We start from the raw sequence: 25,382 nt of genomic DNA on the forward strand, positions 1-25,382 counted from the left end.
ATTCCCTCTAGTTCTGGACTCCCCGACCCCAGGGAAAAGACTTTGTCTATTTATCCTATCCATGCCCCTCATGATTTTATAAACCTCTATAAGGTCACTCCAACGCTCCAGGAAAACAGCCCCAGCCTGTTCAGCCTCTCCCTGTAGCTCAAATCCTCCAACCCTGGCAACATCTTTGTAAATCTTTTCTGAAGCCCTTCAAGTTTCACAACATTCTTCCGATAGGAAGGAGACCAGAATTGAACACAGTATTCCAAAAGTGGCCTACTTAAATAATCTTCAGCTCCTCTATTCTTGCTGCCAAGAAAACATTAGCTTCCATTTCTCCATATTATGTTCCATCGATCAACAGTTTTTGTTGAGACCGATGTCTTGGAGTTAATTTACAACACTTACAAGGCTCTGATATCATAGGCTTATACACATATTTTAGGGAACAGCACGGTGGCTCAGTGGTTAGCACTGCTGCCTCACAGCGCCAGGGACCCGACTTCGATTCCAGCCTCGGGCGACTGTGTGGAGTTTGCACATCCTTCCCATGTCTGTGTGGGTTTCCTCCGGGTACTCCGGTTTCCTCCCACAATCCAAAGATGTGCTGGTCAGGTGAATTGGCCATGCTAAATTGCCCATACTGTTAGGTGCATTAGTCGGGGTAAACTTAAGGAATGGATCTGGGTGGGTTACTCTTCGAAGGGTCGGTGTGGACTTGCTGGGCCGAAGGACCTGTTTCCACACTGTAAGGAATCTAATCATCTAATTCATGTATGAATTAGTTGCTGTACAGTAACTAGTAACCTGGAACCTAATACCATTGTGGCAGATGGTGAGATTTGAACTCAAAAGAAAATCTGAATTAAAATGTTAGACCAACGGCAGCCATGTAACCTTTGTCAATTGTTGTTAAAAACCCATACGGTTCACTAATGCCCATTAAAAAAGCAAGTCTGCCATTCAGATGGCACAGTGGCTAGCACTGTTGCCTCACAGCACCAAGGACCCAGGTTCGATTCCAGCCTCGGGCGACTGTCTGTGGGGAATTTGCATGTTCTCCCCATGTCTGCGTGGGTTTCCTCCGGGTGCTCCAGTTCCCTCCCACAGTCCAAAGATGTGCAGGTTAGGTGGAAGAGCCATGGGAAATGCAGGGTTACAGGGGGGCAGGCTGTTCTTTGGAGGGCTGGTGTGGACCCAAAAGAGCCAAATGGCCTGTTTTCACACTGTAGGGATTCTTATCTGGTCTGGCTGACGTATGACTCCAGCCCCCACAACAACGTGGTCAACTCTTAACTACCCTCTTGGCATTTAAGAATGGACAATGAATGATCATCCATCCAGTGACACCTAAATCTCACGGGTGAATAAAAGAATTATTTATACACAATAGACTGACTGAAAACACTCTACTAGCCCCATGCCACACATAGAGTGGCTGAGGTGGGTCGGGTACCTTTATACCTGAATATCACTCACCTTGATGCCATCTAACTGCTATAAAAGTACGGTGTCTGTATGGTCTGGAATCTCTGCCAATGGGACAGTGGAAGCCATAATTATAAGGTGAAAAAAATGCATCCAGCTAAATCACACAAGCAAAAAGAAAGTAAAAGGCCAGATAATTCTGTTTTGTGTGGCATAAGGATAAATCTTGACGAGGACTCTAGGATATTTCCATTACTCCCTTTCAAACAATCTGGAGAGATCCATTAGATTCACTTGGGTGGGCCCAAACCCCCAGTTTAACGTGTGCACCTCTAGCAAGTGCAGCACTCCCGCAGCTCGGTCAGTGCAGATTGACTATGTTCCAGTGTCCAGAGTAAGACTGAACCCGCAATCTCCCCAACATGCACTGATTTATAGGCAACTTCACTCTGCTTCCAAAAACTACAATGCAACAATGGATTTGAAAACAAGGTGAAAAATCACACAGTACCGGGCTATAGTCCAACAGGCTTATTTGCAAACACTAGCTTTTGAAGCACTGCTCCTTCATCAGGATGAAGGAGTAACGTCGTGAAAGTCAGTGTTTTCAAATAATCCTGTCAGACTATAACCCGGTATCGAATGATTTTTCACCTTGTCCAACCCAGTCCAACTGGCATCTCCACATCATTGAAAACAAGGGCTGAGACAAGTCCCAAACCATCACTTTCCACAAACTTCGTGAACAGCAAGCAAGTATATCACTGCAGGCAAAGATCACGGCCTCCAAATCCACTCCTCCTTAAGCTGCCTTGCAACCAAAAATACTCTTTGAGACTTAGCGGCCACAATGTGTCTGCACATCAGGCAGGGCTATTGATATTTCACTGTGGGCTGAACTCTCACTTGATACAAGCACAGTATTGGGGACATAGTGAAGACACCTTATCCACAATTTATACTTACCTTTCAACAAGCCAGCCTAGTAGTGGTGGAGAGTCATAATTTACACCCTAGCATCCTGTTCTTTGATTCTAACACACCGAACATTAGAAGGAAAGCACACAACTGGTAAACAAAGCTTCAGCTCCACCATTAAAAACATGCTGCATTTGTTGTTTGACAATGTAATTATCTCTTCGCAGTCAACTGAGTGCAACACATCCACATTCGTGCCAATCAACCCTGAGGCAGATACCCAGCATCAGGCCAGCAACTAAAAGATCAGCATCTCATCTAATGCATCTCACACACAGACCTTTTTATTTCACCTAATGTTCCCTTTGGGTGCAAAGGTCTCCTCAATAAAAATGACATGTTGCCTGGTGGAAGATTCACTATTCCATAAGACGTAGGAGCAGAAATTAGGCCATTCAGCCCATTGAGTCTCCAAAGTTTCTCAACCCCATTCTCCCAGTAACCCTTGATCCCCTTGACAATCAACCTATCTATCTCAGTCTTAAAGAGACTCAATGACCTGACCTCCACAGCCTTGTGTGGCAGTGAATGCCACAGATTCGCCACTCTCTGGCTGAAAAGGTTTTTCCTTATCTACGTTCTAAAAGGTCTTCCCTTTACTCTAAGGCTGTGCCCTCGGGGTCTAGTCTCTCCTACCAATGTAAACAACTTCCCGACATTTACTCTGTCCAGGCCATTCAGTATTCTGCATGCTTCAATTAGATTCCCTCCCCCCCCCATCCTTCTAAACTCCAAGGGGTACAGACCCAGTGTCCTCAAACATTTCTCGTATGTTAAGCTTTTCATTCCTGGAACAATCCTCATGAACCTCCTCTGAGCACGCTCCAGGGCCAAAGGGAATCTGAAAGGGTGGACACCTCCTCAAGTTTTTGAATGACTCAATCACATCAAAACAATTAAAAGAAGGTTTTATACTAGAAAGAAGCCCGAGTTTTTAATCTACTAGCAACTGCATCTCATAGGCATGAACATTAGATTGCCCATGAATATTTGATGAATGCAGTGTACGCCAATATAGCAAAACGCCATCTTTCTTAACAGAAGGTATGGAACATGGCAAAGTCAGATAGTTTTGCTGGTCAGTGTATAATCACTGCTGTTCGGCACAACAATTTTTAGTGTGGATATCAGCTCCTTACTGTCTCTGAGAGGTAATCAAATACATGGATCAAAGTCACAGTAATAATTAAACAACACATTTACTCACTGGACTGGCGGATGATAATCTTGTTGGACAGGGCTGTGCCGCGATCGTTTCTTGCTGTACATTGATACTCTCCTTCGTAAGTTTCCGCTTTCCCGCCACCCACAATGTTAATGAGCAGCGTCCCTGAGTTTGGCTTCATTGTCACTCGCGGGTCTTTGTCCAGGTTAAAATGGGTTCCATTGCGGGTCCAGGAAAACCTACAGAAAGGTGCCGTGCAATTAAAAACAACAGCAGATCTTCAATTTGCAAGATTCCCGGAGGAAATTTATATATAATTTACACCATGTAGTGCAAAGTTCTTTGCCCTCATTTTTCTTAGAACATAAGAGAACGGGTGAAGTACTGAACATATTCACTTTGAATCAGAAGGCTGTAGGGTCATGCCCCACTCCAAACTTTCAGAACCAAAGCCAAGCTGTCACTGTGGGAGACAGGGTGGTCTTTGGTCTGAGACAGGAGAAAGTGGTCCTATTGTCTTCATTAAATTATTGCCTTGACCAACCTCAAGAACATCTGGGTCCTGATTCTTAAGTAACAGTGTCACAGAATTATTACGGTGCAGATGGATGCCATTCAGCCCATTGTGCACAGGCCAGACAACAAGGTAGGTACCCAGAATGAATGCCTAATTCATGATGAGTTTAAACTCAGATAACATCCTAACTAACAGAACCGACCTTGGGCACAATTTGTATGCCAAAGACTGGAAAACACAATAATGGGAAAGGAAAAGGCCAGGATCCTTCTACTTTGACCTCTTGCAATACAAAGAAATGGCGACATGCAATATTTAACAAGGTCACAAAATACCAGAATTCATTCATTGGTTACCTCGGGGGAAAAATACATCCAGTCATAACTGCACTAATTGCAAATCTAGGACAGGAATTGCGGAACAATAAAACCAGGTCACATACGCATCACAATGACGGGTACTGCAAGAGACCTGAAAGCAGTCAACTCGACTTATGTTAAAACAAAATAAAAACCAAGCCCTGACTGATAACATAGAGCACAATGGTAAAGAAAAACATAATGGGGGAAATCAGAAAACCTTAAAATTGTTACAATGTAGGTGGTGGTTACTGGCTCTTTGTTCCTCCACTGGCTCTTTAAATGAGCACCATTACCTATTGCCAATCTCCCACCTTATCCTCCCATAGCCTTGCACACTACTTGTATCATTCAATCTCCTCAAGAATTGATCCTGCCTCAGTCCAATCTGCCTTCAGCATTTTCCCAGCTTGTGCATTTCGCACCCAAGCTGCTCGCTGTGTGAAGAACATTTCTTTTTCTCTTATCACCCTTGCTGGTTTTGCACATCACTTTAAATCTATGCCTTCTTGTTCTCGTTCCTTTAATGAGCATGAATGGCTTCTCACCATCTCCTCTGTCCAACCTGCCCATGATGTTTGAGACCTCTATCAAACTTTCTCTCAACCCCCTCCTCCTCCTCTCCAAGGAGAACAGCCTGAACTGCTTCAATCTATCCTCATTTCTGAAGTTCCTGGAGCCATTCTTGGAAATTGCTGTTGTACTCCCAGCAATGCATTCCCATCTTTTCAATAACATGGCACCCACAAAAGAACACAACAGCTGTGTTCGAGCACTGCTTTTATTGGTCTGTGCATTGAGTTGAGACATCTTGTTACGGCTGTACAGGACATTGGTGGGGCCCCTTTTGCAATACTGCATTCAATTCTGTTCTCCCTGCAACAGGATATTGTGAAACCTGAAAGGTTTCAGGCAGGTTTGCAAGGATGATGCCAGGGTTTGAGAGTATGAGCTATAGGGAGGGGCTGAATAGGCTGGGGCTGAGGCTGAGAGGTGACCTTCTCGAAGTTTATAAAATCATGAGGGGCATGGATAGGTGAATGGACAAGGTCTTTTCCCCAGGTTAGAGAAGTATAAAACTAGAGGACATGCGTTTAAGGTGAGGGGAAATATTTAAAAGGGACCTAAGGGGCAATTTCTTCACACAAGTGGATGTATGGAATGTGCTGCCAGGGGAGGTGGTGGAGGCTGGTATAATTACAACACTTAAAAGACATTTGGACAGGTATCTGAATAGGAAGGGTTTAGAGGGATATGGGCCAAGTGCTGGCAAATGTAACCAGATTAATTTAGGATATTTAGGAGATGGACCAAAGGGCCCGTTCCCATGTTGAACATCTCTATGACTCTGAGTGTCTTGTACAAGTTCAACTTATCTCCTTGTCCTCCTATGCTCCGTCTCCCATAATAAAGCCAAAGACACGGTGGGCGGCACGGTGGCACAGTGGTTAGCACTGCTGCCTCACAGCGCCGGAGACCTGGGTTCAATTCCCGCCTCAGGCGACTGACTGTGTGGAGTTTGCACATTCTCTGCGTGGGTTTCCTCCGGGTGCTCCGGTTTCCTCCCACAGTCCAAAGATGTGCAGGTCAGGTGAATTGGCCATGCTAAATTGCCCGTAGTGTTAGGTAAGAGGTAAATGTAGGAGTATGGGTGGGTTGCGCTTCGGCGGGTCGGTGTGGACTTGTTGGGCCGAAGGGCCTATTTCCACACTGTAATGTAATCTAATCTAAAAAAAGGACACTGTAGGCTTTATTACCTGCCCTTTACAGCTGGCCTGCCACCTTCAATGATCTGTGCACATCTGCACCCAGGTCCTCCTACTCCTGCACCCCCTTTGGAATTTTAGCCCCTATTCTTATTGACTTTCCAATGTTCTTCCTTCCAAAGTGTATCAGCTTACACCTCTTTACACTGAAACTCATCTACCACGTATCTGCCAACTCAACCAACTGGTCCATGCCTTTTTGGACTTTTGCACTTGCCTCTTCACGGTTTACAATTCTTCCAAATTTCTTGTCCTCTCCAAAACTGTACCTCGCACACCAACAGCCAGATCATTAGCACCTATCAGGAAAAGTAAGTGTCCCCCAATACCAATCCCTGGGGACCTCCAATGCATAATTTCGTCCAATCTAAAAAATATGAATTGATCATTCATTTGTCTTCTCTCCCTCAACAAATTTGAAACTACTTTCATACTGGGCTCGATGAGGCAACACTTTGTGGAAATCCTGGTAAATCACTTCAATGGCATTATGTTCATCGAGTCCATCATCTCTTCAAAACCTCCAGCAAGTTAGTTAAACACAAGTTCCCCTTGTACAATCGATGCTAACTCCTTATAATCAATCCAACCTTTTTTTAAACCATGTGACTACTTATTCTATACTGAACAATTGTTTTGAGAGGCATCCTGGCAACTTAAGTTAGACTGACTGGTCTGTAATATCTGGGTTAATCCTCACAACGTTTCTCGAACACAGCCACAAAGCTTGCAATTCTCCAGTCTTCTGATACCTCGCCCAAGTCCAGGGAAGACAAAAATTGTGGCCAGTGCCCCTGCAATTTGTACCCTCACTTCCTTCAAACCCCTTCGATGCATCTCGCCTGGCCCTGGTTTCTTGTTAATTTTAAGCACAAGAATCTGTCTAAGACTTCTTCTTTATTAAGTGTGAACTCTTCTAGTGATCGGATTTTCTACTCTGTCACCATGACCTGAGCAGGATCCCCCGCATTTATAAAGCATTCATTTAACACCTCAACCATGCTCCCGTCTCCATGTTTAAATCCCACTTGTGTCTCTCATTGGCCTTACTCCTCCTTTAATCACTCTTGTATGATTTACCTGCTTGGAGAAGACTTTGAGATTGCCTTCACAGAGTCATAGAGGTGTACAGAATGGAAACAGAGTCTTTGGTCCAACTCATCCATGCCGACCAGATATCCTAACCGAATTGAGTCCCATTTGCCAGCACTTGGCCCACATCCCTCTAAACCCTTCCTATTCAAATACCCAACCAAATGCTTTTTAAATGCTGTAATTGTACCAAACTCCACCATTTCCTCTGGCAGCTCATTGCTTATACCCACAATGCTTCGCGTGAAAAAGATTTCCTTTAAGTCCCTTGTAAATCTATCCCCCTCACTCCAAGTCTATGCCCTCTAGTTCTGGACTCCTCCACCCCAGGGAAAAGACCTTGTCTGCATATCCTTTCCATGCCCCTTGTGATTTTATAAACCTCTATATGGTCACTCCTCAGCCTCTGACACTCCAGGGAAAACAGCCCCAGCCTATTCAGAGTCTCAAATCCTCCAACCCTGGCAAAATCCTTGTAAATCTTTTCTGAACCCTTTCAAGTTTCACAACATCTTTCTGATAGGAAGGATTCCAGAATTGCACACAATATTCCAAAGAGTGGTCTAACCAATGCGCCTTTATGTTAGCTGCCACTCTCAGTTTATAATTCATCATTGATTCTCTAATCTACTTTTTTGCCTCCCCTTTATGGTAGTCTTTGGCTCTCCAATGTATTTTCTGCTTTTCACCTGTAAGAGCACAGTTTTTCTATCCAATGTTAATTATTACCTCCTTTGTCATCCAGGGAACTCTGGATTTATTGGCCCTCCCTTTCCCATTTGAGGGAATATACTTTGACTGTACCCGAACGACATGCTCTTCAAAGGCAGCCCAGACTCATCTTTCTGCCAACCTCTTCTGATCGAACCTGCTCAGCTCTGTTCTTGCCTCACTGAGGTCAGCATTCTGCCAACTGATTTTTCTTACTCTGAATTGTTGGACATCATTCCCCGTCACCATCCTGAACCTAATGATGGAGTGATCACTGTCTCCTAAATGCACTTGATATACTTGGTCCACCTTATTTCCAAGGACCAAGTCCTTTATTGTTGGACTGGACATATCCTACTGTAGGAAGCTGTCCCGATTACAATCTAGGATCATTTTCCCCTCACTGGCCCTTACACTATCAGTATTCCAGGCATCTGTCATTAGTAATTAATAACGTTGGCATTTCTCAAATATTTCCTTGCAGATATTTTTTCTCTAAATCTTTTCCACTGGTTGGTGAGCTGTAGACTACACTGAACCATTGTACACCGCTGTATTCTTTTTATTCCTTACTTCTAATCAAATTGACTCTGAGACATCCTCATTTTCACGCACTGCCATGCCCTCCTTCACCAATATTGTTACCCCTCCTGATTTCCTTCCTATTCTTTCTCAAACAACTTCTACCCAAGAATATTTCACAAGCAATCTTGCCCTCCCTTGAACAATAAATGAAATTGCTAGAGAAACTCAGCAGATATGACAGCATCTGCGAAGAGTGAAGTAGAGTTAACATTTGAGTGACCCAGTGACCCCTCGTCAGAACATAGAGTCAGACCTGCTGAGTTTCTCCAGCAATAGGTATTGTTATTTTATTTTTGCCCTTCCTTCAGCTAGGTCTTTATCATCATCACAACCTTATTTACTATATTTCATGCACACTACCTTTGTTTTAGACATTATTTCTTTCTCCCTTACTCTGACTTCACTTGTTAACTTGCTATTTGCCAGCTGTATTTTGCAAACTGGAATAGTCACCTGTACTATTCTTACTTGGTTCCTGCCAAGTTAATTTAAACACTTTCCAAAATAATCAAGAGCTGGTATAAACGTGATGGAGGGAAAGGCATTCCTCTGACAGTAGAATGGCCTTAAGAGGTGCACTTTGCACTGTTCTTTTTTTTGAACAGAGGTATTAAGATAGAGGCAATGAGTTGTCTATTTGAGTCCAATAAAGTAAAGAGCTTATGAGGCCTTTAGATTTGCTTTTTCAAAAAGTTGGAACAACAGAAGCAGCCTGAATGGGTGGAATCAAGCTACCCCAGAAACAGGATTTTAAATTTCAGTTTTTCAGTATCAGATGTCTTGAACATGGATGTGGAAGCTGTTTTTCCTCTGTGTTACAACTAACAGCTGGGATTCTCTTTCTGCTGCAAGAATTGACTGTGAGACCATCTATTTCACTGAATTTGCCATGTCCAGAGGTGCATTTCTGGGATGTTGCTATATTGGAACAGTCACTGTTTCATAGTTAAATAGTTTATCATTCTGTTCAGTTCTCCAATAGAGTTAAGCTATTCCAATTTCTTCTTTCTCTTGTTGCATTTTAATGACAGTGCTTGAATAAAGTGTGCTTTGCTTTAAACCCAAGTGTTTGACCAAACAAGTTGCACCCAGAATGCAACCCCTAGCACTTGCCTTTTAAATAAGGAAATGTTAGGGTCTGGGCTTGAGGGGGTTTGGTCTAGTTTATTAACATTCCATAGTTGGAAGGTCCAAAGCAACAAAAAGCTGCAATGACTGATGATGTGGTGAGGGTTGATTTCAATGAGTTCAAAATAGAGAGGGACAAACAATGTTGAGGATGGTGCTTTAATCTCAAGGCCTATAATTTATCTCGGATCTTACTAAATTGTTCAGAACATCTCACAACTCCTCATACATAATGTGCCTTCAGCGAGGGTCACTGGACTAGAAACATTAACTCTACTTTCTCTCCTCAGATGCTGTATTTTTCCAGCTATTTCTGATATGTTTTCTGATTTCCAGCATCCGTAGTTCTTTGCTTTCCCCCCTCACACGCAACGCACTTCAGAATAAACCAATGTGACCGAACATGCCAACCACTTTTCACGAGGCAGAATCGCACCAATGGGCAATGGGGTGAAGACTAACCACTTCATTTGTGTCTGATTCAGGGGTGGGTGGGGGTAATATTGGCCACGGCAAATTTAGGAGGAACATTCAAAGAAATGGATGTAAGAGAAGGAGCAAGCAAATCTGAGAGAGGGAGGATTGGTGAAATCTGAACAGGAGAGAGACGTCAAGAAACAACGTGACACTCGTTCTGTGTTTGTCAGCTCCTATAACCCCTCACATTCTGATTTCTGCGTCTGTGGCTCCTCTTTGAGATAGCTGGTGATCCTGATGAGCAATACAAACCTGGGAGCTGGCTTCCCTTTTGCCTCACACTGGATCAGTATGTTATCCCTTGGATCGATTATGTAATCCTTTGGAGACTGGTGGGTGATTGTAGGGGGTTGCGGCACTGGATGGGGAAAAGAAATAAAGAACTGAGAAACCACAAATTAAAACAATATTCAACCATTAACGGGACATTACAGCAGTTCTGAAAACAACACTCCAAAACATTGTTCATGCCAGCTTGCCACATCAATAAGAATCCTTCAAGCTTCACGCAGGTTCGGTGCTGCTGAGGAGACTCTGAGCAAAAGTTCAGCTTCTCACCAGCTTGTTCCGTAGGCTCAGCCCATGTCTCTCTGCTTCCCTGCATATACCTCAGAAGTCTGCTCAATTTCACAGGGGTTACCAAGCCCCCAGGCTGGTCTGGAAAGTGACAGAGGGAAGGAAGAGCCCCAGTCCCCTCCAATGATTCTTCAGAAACAATAGCCGTGTGATTAAAATGGATTTTGATTCCAAATCTCTTTTCATCAGTGGGTGGTCAAAAACAAAAATGGTGCCCATGGCTTAGAAAACAGGGCAGGCAGCAACCATCAGGGAAACAGTAACAGGGGAATGGCAACCCCCCACAATTCCATTGGACTCCAATACTGCTGGAGCGCCTTGCTAGATTCTAGCTTGACCAGGCAAGCAGTCATTGGTTGAACCAGATCCCAGCGGATGTCCCAACACGATTCAACAACACAAGCAGTGAATTGTTTGCGACACACTATTATCACACAGTCACAGCAAAAAAAAACAAGGAGCAATGCACATGCAGTGACGACCTCGGGCAAGGCTGACTCAGGCATTAAGAACGGCAAACAACTACAATACTTCAAACCAAAAGGAACACACTTTGGGGCTTTCGCCAAACATCTTGCAGAACACCAACTTACGTTCATCCAGAATTTTTGCTTTAATCCCCAGAATCAGCAAATCAGAGGGTAAACAGAACAGATTTATAGAAAAAGGGGGGAGAAAAAACACAAATGCTTGTAAATATGTAAGTATGAAGAAAATTGCCACCATACACTTACTGTATAACACATGCCAATTGTTTTGGATACAGTTCGATTCCTACTCAAGGTTAATTAACAAAAAGTAGGTTGGTCGACTAACGGTTACTTTGAAAGAAATCTCTTTTGTATTTTAGAAATCAAATCTCACGTCAATGGAAGAAACTGAAGAGAAATAGATTACTTTCTGGTTAAGGCAAGTTTGAAACTTAACTGATCCCACAAAAAAACCTTATGCTTTTTTTTAAAAACAAGAATTGGATGACAACAGAAAATGTTTTTGTTTTTGTTCTGCAGTTATTTTGCATGTCATTGTTCTATACTAAATGTGTGTTAACAGGGTCTGCCTCTCCATCATCCAGCTAATCATGGACAGCAACCAACGTAACGTTATCTCTGTGCCTCAACTCATAGGCACACTGAGCTCCATTTGCTCTGTGCCGTCAGACAGTCCAAGAACAGCACGGGTTAAATATTGAATAAAGCTGTTGTGACACTGCCCATCAATGGAGGGATGGCACTGCACTATGGTTTATTACAGCTCTCTTTGATGAATAAAGCAAAATCAGTTTCCTAACAAGCCTGAAGCGCATTATTCCACACAGTTACAGACATTCTGTCACTTGCTATAATGTCTGTTTAAAAAAAAAGCCACACATATCTTTACAAGGACTGCACCCAGCCCTTCCTGCTTCTGAACAGCTGCTCTGAGACACACACACAGCCCCGCTTTAATTGCCAGACATATTGCATTTAAGATGAAAGGAAAGCTGTTCACTTAGTTAGCTTGTAAATAATTAAAACCATCCATCACAGAATCGTGCATCACACTCCTATACCTCAGGAAATGATCTGAATAGCTCTCATGTTAAATGAAGTACAACACAGCATTAAATTCCCTTTTTGTAAATGAGGAGAAATTGTAAAGCAAATTAGCCAAACTAGATTGTTTTTCACTTCAAAGATCTCCACAATGAAATCCTATTTTCTATTCTTCTTATAAGTGCTGTTAAACAATTGCTCACCTTAGTTCTGATAGTGTCTTGCAATATATATAATTTTAACTGCAAACATTCAAATTTGAGCTTCAGTCCAGTATCAATAATCTTAGGAAGATCATGGGATGATTCTACAGAGTGACAGACACCGGCACCATTACATGAAGGATGTCAGTTTAAACACTGAGGCACACTGATGGAACAGGAGGAAGTGAGAGTGTGGTGCTGGAAAGGCACAGCAGGTCAGGCAGCATCCGAGAAGCAGGAGAATCGATGTTTCCGGCATAAGACCCCATTCCTGATGAAGGGCTTATGTCTGAAATGTCAATTTTCCTGCTCCTCGGATGCTGCCTGACCGGCTGTGCTTTTCCAACACCACACTCTATGACACTGATGGAACAGAGAGGAGGAGGCAATTTTCATCTGCACCCTTAATTGTGAAATGCCTCATTCCATTGGGCTCCTTGACCTTCTGCAGCCTTGTCCATCCCACTTTGCCTCTGAAAACTTGTTCAATATGCACTGCCTATTCATTCAACTCTGGTCTACAATGGACCTCCCTTTCTCCTATCCGTCACTACTACCCTCTTCAGCGTCTTCACCTTCCAATGGCATCACTGCATCCGCTATTGCTCACTTACTGCCTGTTCTATGTTCTACTGCTTTTTGTCAATTGTATCAATGATTTGGATATGAATATAGGAGGTATGGTTTGTAAGTTTGCAAGTGACTCTGAAATTGGTGGTGTCGTGGGAACTGAAGATGATCTCTGAGTGCAATGGGACTTTGATCGGATGGGCCAATGGGACGAGGAGGGACAGGTGGAATTTAATTTAGATAAATGTAAGGTGTTGCATTTTGGTCAGGCAAATCAGGGCAGGATGCCATGATGGGGAGATTTGTACTTCTCTGTGAAAAATACAGTGAAAAGTTGAATATGTGACAGTAAATTTTTATTCTATTCCATTAATGGTATGGCCCTGGGACTGTTGCCAAACAGAGACACCTAGGGGTGCAGAAGCGTAGTTCCTTGAAAGTGGAGTCTCAGGTAGACAGGGTGGTGAAGGAGGCATTTGGCTCAATTGCTTTCATTAGTCAGAGTATTGAGTATAGGAGTTAGGATGTTATATTGTTGCTGTATAGCACATTGATTAGGCCACTTTTAGAATACTGCATGCAATTCTGGTCTCCCTGCTAGTGGAAAGATGTCGTTAAACTTGAAAGCATTGAGAAAAGATTTACAGGTGTTGCCAGGATTGAAGCGTTTGAGTTATAGGGAGAAGCTGAATAGGCTGGGGCTGTTTTCCCTGGAGCGTTAGAGACTGAGGGCTGACCTTATAGAGGTTTATAAAATCATGAGAGGCATGGATAGGGTAAATGGACAAGGTTTTTTACCCCAGGGTAGTGTTGTCCAAAACTAGACGGCATAGGTTTAAGGTGAGGGAAAAGATTTAAAAGGGACCTAAGGGACATATTTTTCATGCAGAAGGTGGTATGTTTATGGAACTAGCTGCTAGAGGAAGTGGTGGAGGTGGGTACAATTACAACATTTAAAAGACAACTGTATGGGTATATAAATAGGAAGGGTTTAGAGGGATATGAGCCAAATGTTGGCAAATAGGACTAGATAAGTTCCGCATATCTGGAAGGCATGGACGAGTTGGACCAAAGGGTCTGTTTCCATGATGGAAAACTGTACGACTCTGTGATTTCCAAGCAAAGCATTCGATCATTATTGGAACCACTGCATATGTTACGTATCATGTCGACAAGGGTGAATGCAATAAAAAGTAATTCATCCGCCAACATGAACACCCTTCACTCTGATGAGCAGAAACTTTGTAGAGAAAAGCACTCTTCTAAAACAATCAATCACTGTTACATTGTGATTGAGAAGTACTCAAATGGGTAACGTTTAGTCCTTCTCTGGTTTCCTGAGGCTGATGAAGGGCAATAGATTTCAATTAGGAGAAATCTTCTTCCCGACCTCTCCGCCCCCACCTCCTCTTGGGCCTATCACCCTCACCTTAACCTCCTTCCACCTTTCGCATTCCCAACGCCCCTCCCCCAAGTCCCTCCTCCCTACCTTTTATCTTAGCCTGCTTGGCACACTTTCCTCATTCCTGAAGAAGGGGCTTATACCCGAAACGCCGATTCTCCTGCTCCTTGGATGCTGCTTGACCTGCTGTGCTTTTCCAGCAACACATTTTTCAGAATAGATTTCAATTGTGGTGCACAAGTGTTTGAGACGTTTTCTGAACAGCAGAAATCAACCTATGACATTTGAAAAGCAATTCTCCCTCTACTGTCTAATTCTCCCTTTCCTTTTGTAGCCATCAAAACCTTGTCGGAGGGCTGGATTTTCAATGGGCTGTGGAGTCGGGAGTCCAGTGCGGATGTGATTCCCAAGCTGCCAATCAGGAGGCCATGTCAGAATCTATACAACTCTGGGAAGAGTGTACGTTTTGTAGCAGGAGGAGGAGGGTTACAGTCTCCACCAATTAACAGCCTCTTAAGCTTCGTATTAAGGTTGCTTTCTAGTGCAAAACTGAATGTATAAAGTTTATTTTACCGAGCCCAAGCTGTCTTATGCATATTAAGTACAGCTATTGGGTTTGGCAGGGAGGGGGAGAAAAGGCACTGAGAGATCATTTATCTTGGGAATTTACTGGGACTTTATCGGAGACCCATGCATGAGCACTGGCCTGTCTTTTCTCCCCCCTGCTTCAGCCAAAGAAACACTGTTGGCCTTCCAAAGTCTCCAACATGGCTACTGCTTCACTTTGTTGCTGGCATCCAGCAGACAGCTCCTGCCTCCTGCGTCAAGATCACCTCCAGCGCAATTGGACCATTCGAATTTAAAAACGAACATGGGGTCAGAACCGAAATCAAGTCGGTGTTCCGGACCTGGCTCTGAAAAATTCAGAGTTTGTTCTTGATTGGCCTCAGTCAAAAATCAAGCCAGTGTTAAAGAGATGTGTACCTGGCTAACGAGGACCAATGCATGGTGATCAGGGGGTGGAAACACTGGAAGATTTTCCTCTCCCTCGTCAGAGGCCTTTTAAGATTAGCTAATTCAGCATAAAGTAACAGTGTACATATGAGGGAACAGGGCATCTTCTGTGGCTGCACAGGCTTTCAAAATATGCACTCAAGTTTTCAAATACAAAGAGTGCAATTGTGAGCTGCTAAAAGTGTGGCAACAGTAAATTAATCTCTGACATCTTGACTTATCAAAGGATAAATAATGCATCTTGATATCTGTTTTGAGAAAGGCATTGTACCCATTATGCATTGGTTGGTTCATCATTGGAGCTCTAACTCAGCCTTTGTATGTGTCCTGTGGCAGCCATGAAGGATGCATCATTTGAAACATGATGAATGTGACGGCTGCAGATGCGGTTGGTGCCACTGAAAACTTGGGTTCTCAGTAGTTGAGTGAGAGAGAGAAGATACCTCAAGGACATCGATTAAAAAGAAGTTTGCAACTTAGAATTACAAGCGGCTCTGCACTTTTCCACTCTTCGTTTCTGTGGAAACAAAAGGCAATCTGAGGCAGAATTGGATTTTCTCCCACACTCAGTGGCCAAACGATGAAACAGCAACAGTATTAATTAAAATAAAATCTGAGCATCTAAGAGTTGCAAGCCTATCAGTGTTAGGCAGAGAATGCTATAAGCAATCTAAATCTCAGTGAGGAATAGAAAAGCCAGAAGGTGGGAGATTTTGTAGGCTTGAAAGACCTCATTTGAGAGACCATATTAATGTTGTGTTCAACATCAGGCTCAAGGCAGCAATCATCAGCATGCCTGATAAACTCTCTATATCAGTATGTCTGGCATGCTCAGTATAATCTGACACGTTTAGCGGAATGTGGTGAGTTTGGACAATGAAAAAATGATCTCATCAGCAGTAGGTCTGTCTTAGTATAGCACATCCTGCCACGAGGTCACGTCTGCTGAGGGGGAAGAAATGTACTCTCAAGAAAGTTATCGACATGTGCGGAAGATCTGAGATAGTCAATCATAATCTATAGTGTTAATGGAAGAACAAGCTTGCTCTTTGCATTATTCTGAGACACACTCCAAACTGAATAAAAACAACAGATTGACAAAAAAAGAAGAGAAATTTGCAGCAATGCCAGGGGAAAGATCAAGGTCACACAATTGTGTATAAACATTGCTGAGGACACCACTTAGACTCATAGTCGTGGAGTCATACAGCATGGAAACAGACTCTTTGGTCCAAACAGTTCACGCCAAACGTAATCCCAAACTAAACTAATCCTACCTGCCTGCTTCTGGCCCATATCCCTACAAACCTTGCCCATTCATGTACTTATCCAAATGTCTTTTAAATGTTGTAATTCCGTCCACGTCCACCACTTCCTCAGGAAGTTCATTCCACACGCGAACCACCCTCGGTGTAAACAAATTCTCCCTCATGTCTTTTTTAAATCTCTCCCCTCTCACCTTAAAAATGTGCCTCTAATCTTGAAATCCCAATTGATGTAAAGCAGACTCAACCATTGCAGCTGAAGTTTGGCCTGGTAACCATTAACATGCCTGAGGAGATTTGTTGCATATTGTAGGTGATGAAGCCTTTGGCTGCCAAACAGAGCCTGGATGATGATAAAACTGTGTTTACAGGAAGTGGATGTCTTTCTTGTGAATCGCACCTGGAGATAGATGAGGGTGAGAAGCCAACTCAGCAACTCTGAGAAGAATTCCAGCTTTCCTTAACTCCCGCCAAAAAGACAAGAGCTGGAAAAGTAGATCGAGATCGGGAAAGTGATAACTCCTACCGACTGATTCAGCAGCAAAGTATCAGTGAAAAAAAATGTTGGAAAGCAGCGTGGATTTATAGGATCTCAATAAAACTTGTAAGAGTTCTCACCACCCGACAGCAACCATCGCAGAAATTTTACCAAAACTTGCAAAGACAAAAAGATGCTCGATGTGAAGGCAGGTTCCTGATATGTCAAGATCAGAGTGTTGCTAGAAAAGCACAACACGTCGAGCAGCAGGAAAATCGATGTTTCAGGCAAAAGCCCTGCCTCATTCCCTGCCCAAAACGTCGATTTTCCTGCTCCTCGGATGCTGCCTGACCTGCTGTGCTTTTCCAGCACCACTCTAATCTAGACTCTGATCTCCAGCATCTGCAGTCCTCGCTGTCGCCTTCCTGATATGTGAAGCTGGGTGCAAAGCAGTTGTTTTCCAATCATATTCTGCACACCATTTGGGAGAGAAAGGGATGGTTGCATGCCATGTAGCACTTCCTCGGGAAAAGAATCAGTGCAGACAGCATGAAATAGTCAGTGATTCTCCCCTGCAGTAGAAGCTGTTGTGGAGAACCCACTCATCGATGACGTGGAGTCACAACAGAAGATTCCCTCACAGACTGTGACTGCTAGAGAGAGCTTGCCAGATGAACCTGAAGCTGAAGACAGGGAAAGGTGCAATTGAAGATGCCTGAAGTCAAGTCCACGGGTCAGGTACTGACAATGAAAGCTCTGCCTGGATCCTGACAAGGCGAAAGATATAGTCCAGAGTGTGGTGCTGGAAAAGCACATCAGGTCAGGAGGCATCCGAGGAGCAGGAGAATCGACGTTTCGTGCACAAACCCTTCATCAGGAATGAAGCTTGTGAGCTGAGGGGGTGGGGCTGTGGGTAAGGTAGCTGAGAGTGAGGTAGAGGTGGAGGTAATGGTGATGGGTCAGAGAGGAGGGTGGAGTAGATAGGTGGGAAGGAAGATGGACAGGTAGGACAGGTCATGAGGGTGGTGGCAAGTTGGAAGATTGAATTTGGTGGGAGATAGGGGAAATGAGGAAACTGGCGAAATCCAGAATAATTCTGTGTGGTTCTCCAAGGTGAAAGATATAGCAGAGATGCAGTGATCAACAGATGTGAAGGAACTGCATGATGTGTTGAATTCATGAACAGTTTTTGCTTCATTTGTTTCAAGAGGACCTCTATGCCAGCTGATGACTGTGCAGCACTGCTGATGCACAGGTTAAGCAGCAGCTTGCACCAGAATCAAATGACGAGTGACAACACCACCAGCACTATGATGCCAATGACTAATTCATATTGGAGCATGATGCCAGCAGGACAGATTTAGGGGAATATCTTATGCAGCAAGGCCAACTAATTGTAACCAGCGCATGAACACAAAGTGAATGACGATATACTCAAATAGAGAAAAGAAGTGCCTTGCTATTGTTTTTGCTACTGAGCTATTTCATCAATTCCTGATTGGGAGAAGCAAAGTGACACAAGGATCCAACCATAAACCAGTTCAATCCTTGTTCCTTCTACCTGCCCGAAAGATTGTTACTTCATTTGCAAAGGCATGATCTAGACACAAGCAAGCGAGACAGAGGTACATTGCTTGCATGCTGCCAGATATCAGCACCCCATCAAAGGAAGTTGACTTTTCTAATAGCTCTTTAAATAATGCGCATCCTGTGGGAATGAAACTCCATACTTATGGTCATTTTATTTCTGGCCAAGAGAGGTTGATTAGCGGTAATTAAAAATTAACATTGTTAAAAAGGGTAGTGACTGCTTTAATTAGCAACTTAACTTGTTGTGGTAAGCCCAATGGGAATGTGCAATTGCAATGGCATCACGTAAATCGCTGTGTTTTTGTGAAGCTAATGGTATGGAATAACATAAATCAGCTAGTCATCGCGACTGACTTCCAACATTATTAAATGTTGACATTGTTCAGACACCAGAACATGTTCACCAAAACCTGACCTGACATCTTTCAATCACATGTGACAGTATTATCCTGAAGATGTTCCATTACTACAATCCACTAACAGAGTTCCATTACAGAATGTCTGTAAGACACTGAATGATCAATGACAGATTGGATTTTGACTCACAGTCAAGGGGTACATCCAACGCTGTCCCAAGGTGGACCAGAAGGAGAAGGATTGAAGTGCTCCTGCATGCTCGGTTTGTCTTCCTTCCCGGCATTTTCTGATCTCGAAGAGTAGGAATGCTGGAAATCAGTTCCTTCAGCACCCTGGGAATCCGCCGCTGCACAGAGAGCTGAAACAATAAAGAATTACATATGATTGATGTTACACAATGATGACTGCTTGAAAGGATGGTTAATTGTGTTGCGAATAAATGCTGTCATGCAGGTCACTTTTCTCAGAAGACAAGCAACTGCGCTTGCTGGAAATGGGAAAATCAGGACAAACATAAGTGCACCAGGAAACTTGTGTGGAGAGACAAGCAGTTATGTCCAGAGTCTGATCTAACTCTATTTGAGTACTGAGAGACGTTGGTCTATATGTTATAATTGGAGGGGGAGTAAGAATGAGGGAAACAGATGGTGAGAGTGCCCTTAGCCAAAGGCAGATGCTGGTAATGGTAGTGAAGGAACAATTGAGATGTCAAATGGGTGTTAATTAGGGTGTGAAAGGGAGAAAATGTCCACACTACTCCGAGCAAAGTCCACAAGACACGGCCGTGTGGGCAAATGTTAGAAAACTGGAGGGGAAAAACCAGGACAGGATTTGCACAGTTCATGGTAGGGCCCGAGGGAGTTTTGCTTAACAAAGCAACCTCGGGGTGCAGATTCATAGCTCCTTGAAAGTGGAGTCAAAGATAGGCAAGATGGTGAAGGTGGTGTTTGGCACGCTTGACTTCATTGAGAGTAGGAATTGGGATGTCAAATTGCAGTTGTACAGTACATTGGTGAGGCCTCTTCTGGAGTACTATGGTCTCTCTGTTATAGAAAGGATAAACAATAAGCTGGAGAGGGTTCAGAAGAGATTTACCAGGGTGTTGCCAGGAGTGGAGGTTGAATTATAAAGGAGAAGCTGGGACATTTTTCTCTGGAGTGAATGAGATTGAGAGGTGACCTTGTCAAGTTTTATTAAATAAACAGGGGTATAGAGGTGAAAAGCAGGTGTCTTTTCCTTAGGGTGGAGGAATTCAAGATAAGGGGGCATATTTTTAAGGTGAGAGGAAAAAGATTTTAGAAGACATGATCAGCAATTTTTTTTCCCCACGGAGTAGTTCATGTCATAGCGTCATGGAGATGTACAGCATGAAAACAGACTATTCGGTCCAACTGATCCATGCCGACCAGATATCCCAACCCAATCTAGTCCCACCTGCCAGCACCCGGCCCATATCCCTCCAAACCCTTCCTATTCATATACCCATCCAAATGCCTCTTAAATGTTGCAATTGTACCAGCCTCCACCACATCCTCTGGCAGCTCATTCCATACACGTACTACTCTGTGTGAAAAGGTTGCCCCTTACACCTCTCTCATATTTTTCCCCTCTCACCCTAAACCTATGCCCTCTAGTTCTGGACTCCCCGACCCCATGGAAAAGACTTTGCCTATTTAAACCTATCCATGCCCCTCAATTTTGTAAACCTGTATAACATCACCCCTCAGCCTCCAGCGCTCCAGGGAAAACAGCCCCAGCCTGTTAAGCCTCTCCCTATAGCTCAAATCCTCCAACCCTCGCAACATTCTTGTAAATCTTTTCTGAACCTTTTCAAGTTTCAAACATCTTTCCAATAGGAAGGAGACCAGAATTGCACACAATATTCCAATGGTGGCCTAACCAATGTCTTGTACAGCTGCAACATGACCTCCCAACTCCTGTGCTCAATACTCTGACAATGAAGGAAAGCATACCAAACACCTTCTTCACTATCCTAGCTATCTGCGACTCCACTTTCAAGGAGCTATGAACCTACACTCCAAGGTTTCTTTGTTCAGCAACACTCCCTAAGACCTTAGCAGGACTTATACACTTAATGGTAAGATTTGTTTTGCCAAATGAAATACAAGAGGAAGTGATGGTTGCAGGTACAGTTACAACATTTAAAAGAATTTTGGATATATACATGCATAAGAAATGTTTGAAGGGTTATCGGCCAAGGTTGGGCAGGTGGGATTAATTTAGTTTGGGATTATGGTCGGCTTGGACTGGTTGGACTGAAGGGTCTATTTCTATGCTGTATGACTCTATGATTCTAAGCACAGCAGATCAAGTAGCATCTGTTATAGAAAGGATAAACAATAAGCTGGAGAGGGTTCAGAAGAGATTTACCAGGGGGTTGCCAGGAGTGGAGGTTGAATTATAAAGGAGAAGCTGGGACATTTTTCTCTGGAGTGAATGAGATTGAGAGGTGACCTTGTCAAGTTTTATTAAATAAAAGGGGTATAGAGGTGAAAAGCAGGAGTCTTTTCCTTAGGGTAGGGGAAAACCCTAAGGAGAAAAACAGTCAGAATTAGGAAAGGTTTGAGGTTTTGAGCAAGGTGTGGGTTGGATAAAGGTGTGATAGGGTCGAAAACAGGAGAGATTGAATGACAGAAGAGGTGGCCTTTTGGACCCAGAGGTATTGGGCATTTTAAGATGTCTTTTTGCTTCCAGCAGTATATTTTATCAGAAGCGACAATGCTTACATCATCTCCTATAAGATAAGAAACTAGGCCATTGTTGGAATATTGCATGCAATTCTGGTCTCCTTCCTATCGGAAAGATGTTGTGAAACTTGAAAGGGTTCAGAAAAGATTTACAAGCATGTTGCCAGAGTTGGAGGATTTGAGCTAAAGGGAGATGCTGAACAGGCTGGGGCTGTTTTCCCTGGAGCATCGGAGGCTGAGGGGTGACCTTATAGAAGTTTATAAAATCATGAGGGACATGGATAGGATAAATAGACAAAGTCTTTGCCCTCGGGTGGGGGAGTCCAGAACTAGAGGGCATAGGTTTAGGGTGAGGGGGGGAAGATATAAAAGAGACCTAAGAGGCAACTTTTTCAATCAGAGAGTGGTACGTGTATGGAATGAGCTGCCAGAGGAAGTAGTGGAGGCTGGTACAATTGCAACATTTAAAAGATATCTGGATAGGTATATGAATAGGAAGGGTTTGGAGGGATATGGGCCAGGTGTTGGCAGATGGGACTAGATTGGGTTGGGATAACTGGTCGGCATGGACGGGTTTGTTTCCGTGCTGTACATCTCTATGACTCTATGACTATGACTCTAAACATGCATATCAGGATATTGAAGAATCCAGCAGACATTACTGTTAACCATTATATACAAACTATACACTTCTCAGGAATGAATGCCTGGGCTAGTGTGAAGACAGTAAGTTACAACACAGAGCAGCGTGCTTCCAAAAGCTGCCTAATTGATCCAGGCTTAGGATGGATTATGAGACCTTTATACGATCCATTTACAGGCTGTGATTGTGAAGGTGTCATGACCATGTCTCTTAAAAACATACTGTCATACCGTATCTCTTAAAGGCACTCTTGTATATTGACTGAGCTATATTACACAACATCTCTCCTTTTTCAAAGAGAAAACCTCATTTCAATGAGATATTCATGATTGTATGTAGACACGTCATACACACAGCTAAAACAGAGATTCAAAGTCAAAACCGACAGACGTCTAAGATAATTCTGTAGAGGTTTGACAGCTCCTCCTGATCTGCTGATCATGGACTCATCTGGGGCGATATAGTTGTTCTCTGTTGCACTTGTTTGACAACTTGACTGCCTTGCTGCAGATTGCTGTCACTCAACATCATCAGGCTGTTTGTTTGTGTATGATTGACGCGTTGAACATGGGGCGGAGCTGGTTTCTGTTGCTCTACAATGTCATACTGTGACCAGTCAAAACGTAGCATGGTCGAGACTGGTTGAGATTTTCTTCTCTGGAATCCAAGTATTGCTATTTTGAACACTCATTCCCTCTGCTCAGTGTATTGTTGCTGTACTTCTCTCACTGCTCACTCGTCGTGCAACTTTGCATTCGCTTCTGCCTTTGAGGAACAATGTCCTGTGTCACGGAATACTGAGACAATCGGTTGCTGGGCAAGGTCATTTGCACTTGCGTTTTGTTGTGCTGGGAATGGTCATTCCTTCCTTATTGGTATCATATAAAAATACTGCAATGCAATGTGAAAATATTGCTTAATTGCTTGAAACTTGATGAGTGCTCAGTTGATAGTATATACCATACATACGTCTTGACCTTTTCAGCGTGGATAGTGGGGTGAGAATGTGATATAGGTCACTCTACACTTAGTCCACATGTCAGGAAGAGGTTTGCCTGTTGTGACTGTACTGAGATCTGATAATACTTCTAACTTACCGATGCAGGTCTGTTGGTAGTTACTAAGCGCACAATTTTGGAATGCCAAGTTGAGCTTACATTTTGACCGCAAAGCAATTCTGCCATCTTTCAGTATTGGTGATCCATTATAGACTGTGAGATGGGCTTCTCTGGTTGTACCATAGAGCGACACTTCGTGAGGTTCAGATGTCTAGTGGCAATCCGATGGCACTAGCACTGTGCCAATTTTAGCTTTCATTTGAGTCACCCAACCATGTCAGAACATACTCATGAACAATTCGAAAAGCTTCGAATCATCTTATAACATCAACACAATGTATGAGATCAGCAAGATAGGAAGCTTTGTCATCAACATGTTTTTCACTTGGTTGTTTTTGTATTCATGTGCCACATTAACACTATGTTGCGACCTTGTTGCAGATGCTATTCTGTTTTAATGGGCATTGTGTTTCATCCTGCAGTCCGGCTCAGCTTTGGGAATGAGATTTCCTGAAGATGTGTGCCCTCTGTCCCTTGATACTACATGCTTTACAAGTATCAAGAGAAGCTAGACAACTTTTGAATAGGTGTGATGTATCACATCGTCACAGATTTGGTGCATTTTGACCATATCAATGGTGTGTGACAATCCTGTGGCTTTAAAAGGTGTATTTTACCCTGGATATTTTTGAAGATAGGTTTGAAGACTGAGGCACAGATTAGTCTACCAGAGCCACTACAGTAAACAGCTTGTGAGGCCTTGGGTTTTTAAAAAAAAAAGTTGGAACAATAGAAGCAATCTGAATGGGTGTGGCCGAGCTCGTACAGAATCAGGATTTTTAGTTTTAACTTTCAGCAGTTGCTTGTTGGGGCCTTCAAGTTATTTTTTCCCCTCTCTCAGTTACAGGCAAAAGCTGGGGCTTTCTTCGTGCTACAGGAGTTGCATGTCAGCCAATCTGTTTTCTGAACTTGCCTTTTGCCAAGGGTGCATTTATGGGGTCTTACTATATTGGAACAATTAATTAGTAGTTACTGCATCTACTATTCTATTAAATTTTCAAATAGAGTTAAGTTATTCCAATTCCTTCCTTCTTTTGTTGTATTTTAACTATCGTGGATGAATAAAGTGTGTTTTGCTTTAAATCCGGTAGTTGGACCAATCAAATTGCATTTAGAACACAACACCATACATTCACCTTTAAAATAAGAAAAGGTTTGGGTCGAGACTATCTTCTCAGGTTTTTGAGGAGCTTTGGTTTGGTCCAATACAGGTGTTGGCTGCACCTAAAGTATATAATAATTGTTGGTCTCCCACGACATGTGTCCCCCCCTCAGCCGCTACGTCAGTGGTATAGCTCTTTGTCTTTGGCAAAAGTCCTTCAGGCAGTGATCCGCTGAATAGACCTGATAGTTTCTTTTTAGTCGAGTCACACTCATGCCCTTTGCTGGGGCATCTTTTCGCAAACCATAAGACAAGTCTGCAGAAGACACTAAACTGAGCAAAGCTTGCAGAGGACATGGAGCATCAGTAGATCATTCTGCCCATTGAGTGTGCTCCATCAGTGAGATCATGGCTGATTGATAATCCTCAACTCCACTTGTGGAAAATATAAGTATATGAATATGAAATACGAGTAAGTTATATTGTAACAGTGGTTATGAAATCTCCCCTACGTGTTGGGGTGTTGTACAATAGTGAGGCCTGTTTTGCACGCCGGAGGTCACTTTGCATAACTGCGACAGCAGCACAGTAGAACATGGCGTGGCCAGTCATCTGATAGATGATAAA

The 25,382-nt window shown here is 43.2% G+C and overlaps 1 protein-coding gene across 26 annotated transcripts in view; it reads right to left on the reverse strand.

Moving 5' to 3' along the window:
* nrcama (neuronal cell adhesion molecule a) overlaps nt 1-25,382 on the reverse strand; it is a 419,288-nt gene that overhangs the window by 103,809 nt on the left and 290,097 nt on the right. For 21 of the 26 annotated variants that reach the window (XM_087997474.1, XM_087997473.1, XM_087997476.1 and 18 more), the window contains 4 exons: nt 19,374-19,542; nt 11,364-11,381; nt 10,447-10,552; nt 3,602-3,798 (listed from right to left, as the gene is read on the reverse strand). In XM_087997474.1, coding sequence (XP_087853600.1) covers nt 3,602-3,798; nt 10,447-10,552; nt 11,364-11,381; nt 19,374-19,467 — 415 coding nt within the window. In that variant the 5' untranslated portion in view covers nt 19,468-19,542. The remainder of the gene's footprint in view (nt 1-3,601; nt 3,799-10,446; nt 10,553-11,363; nt 11,382-19,373; nt 19,543-25,382) is intronic. The other 5 variants (XM_043709037.2, XM_043709038.2, XM_087997481.1 and 2 more) reach the window with 1 other exon arrangement.

Source organism: Chiloscyllium plagiosum, unplaced genomic scaffold (genome assembly GCF_037043375.1).
Source record: "Chiloscyllium plagiosum isolate Xiang-an unplaced genomic scaffold, Cpla_swu_hap1 HiC_scaffold_19, whole genome shotgun sequence".
NCBI lineage: Eukaryota > Metazoa > Chordata > Chondrichthyes > Orectolobiformes > Hemiscylliidae > Chiloscyllium > Chiloscyllium plagiosum.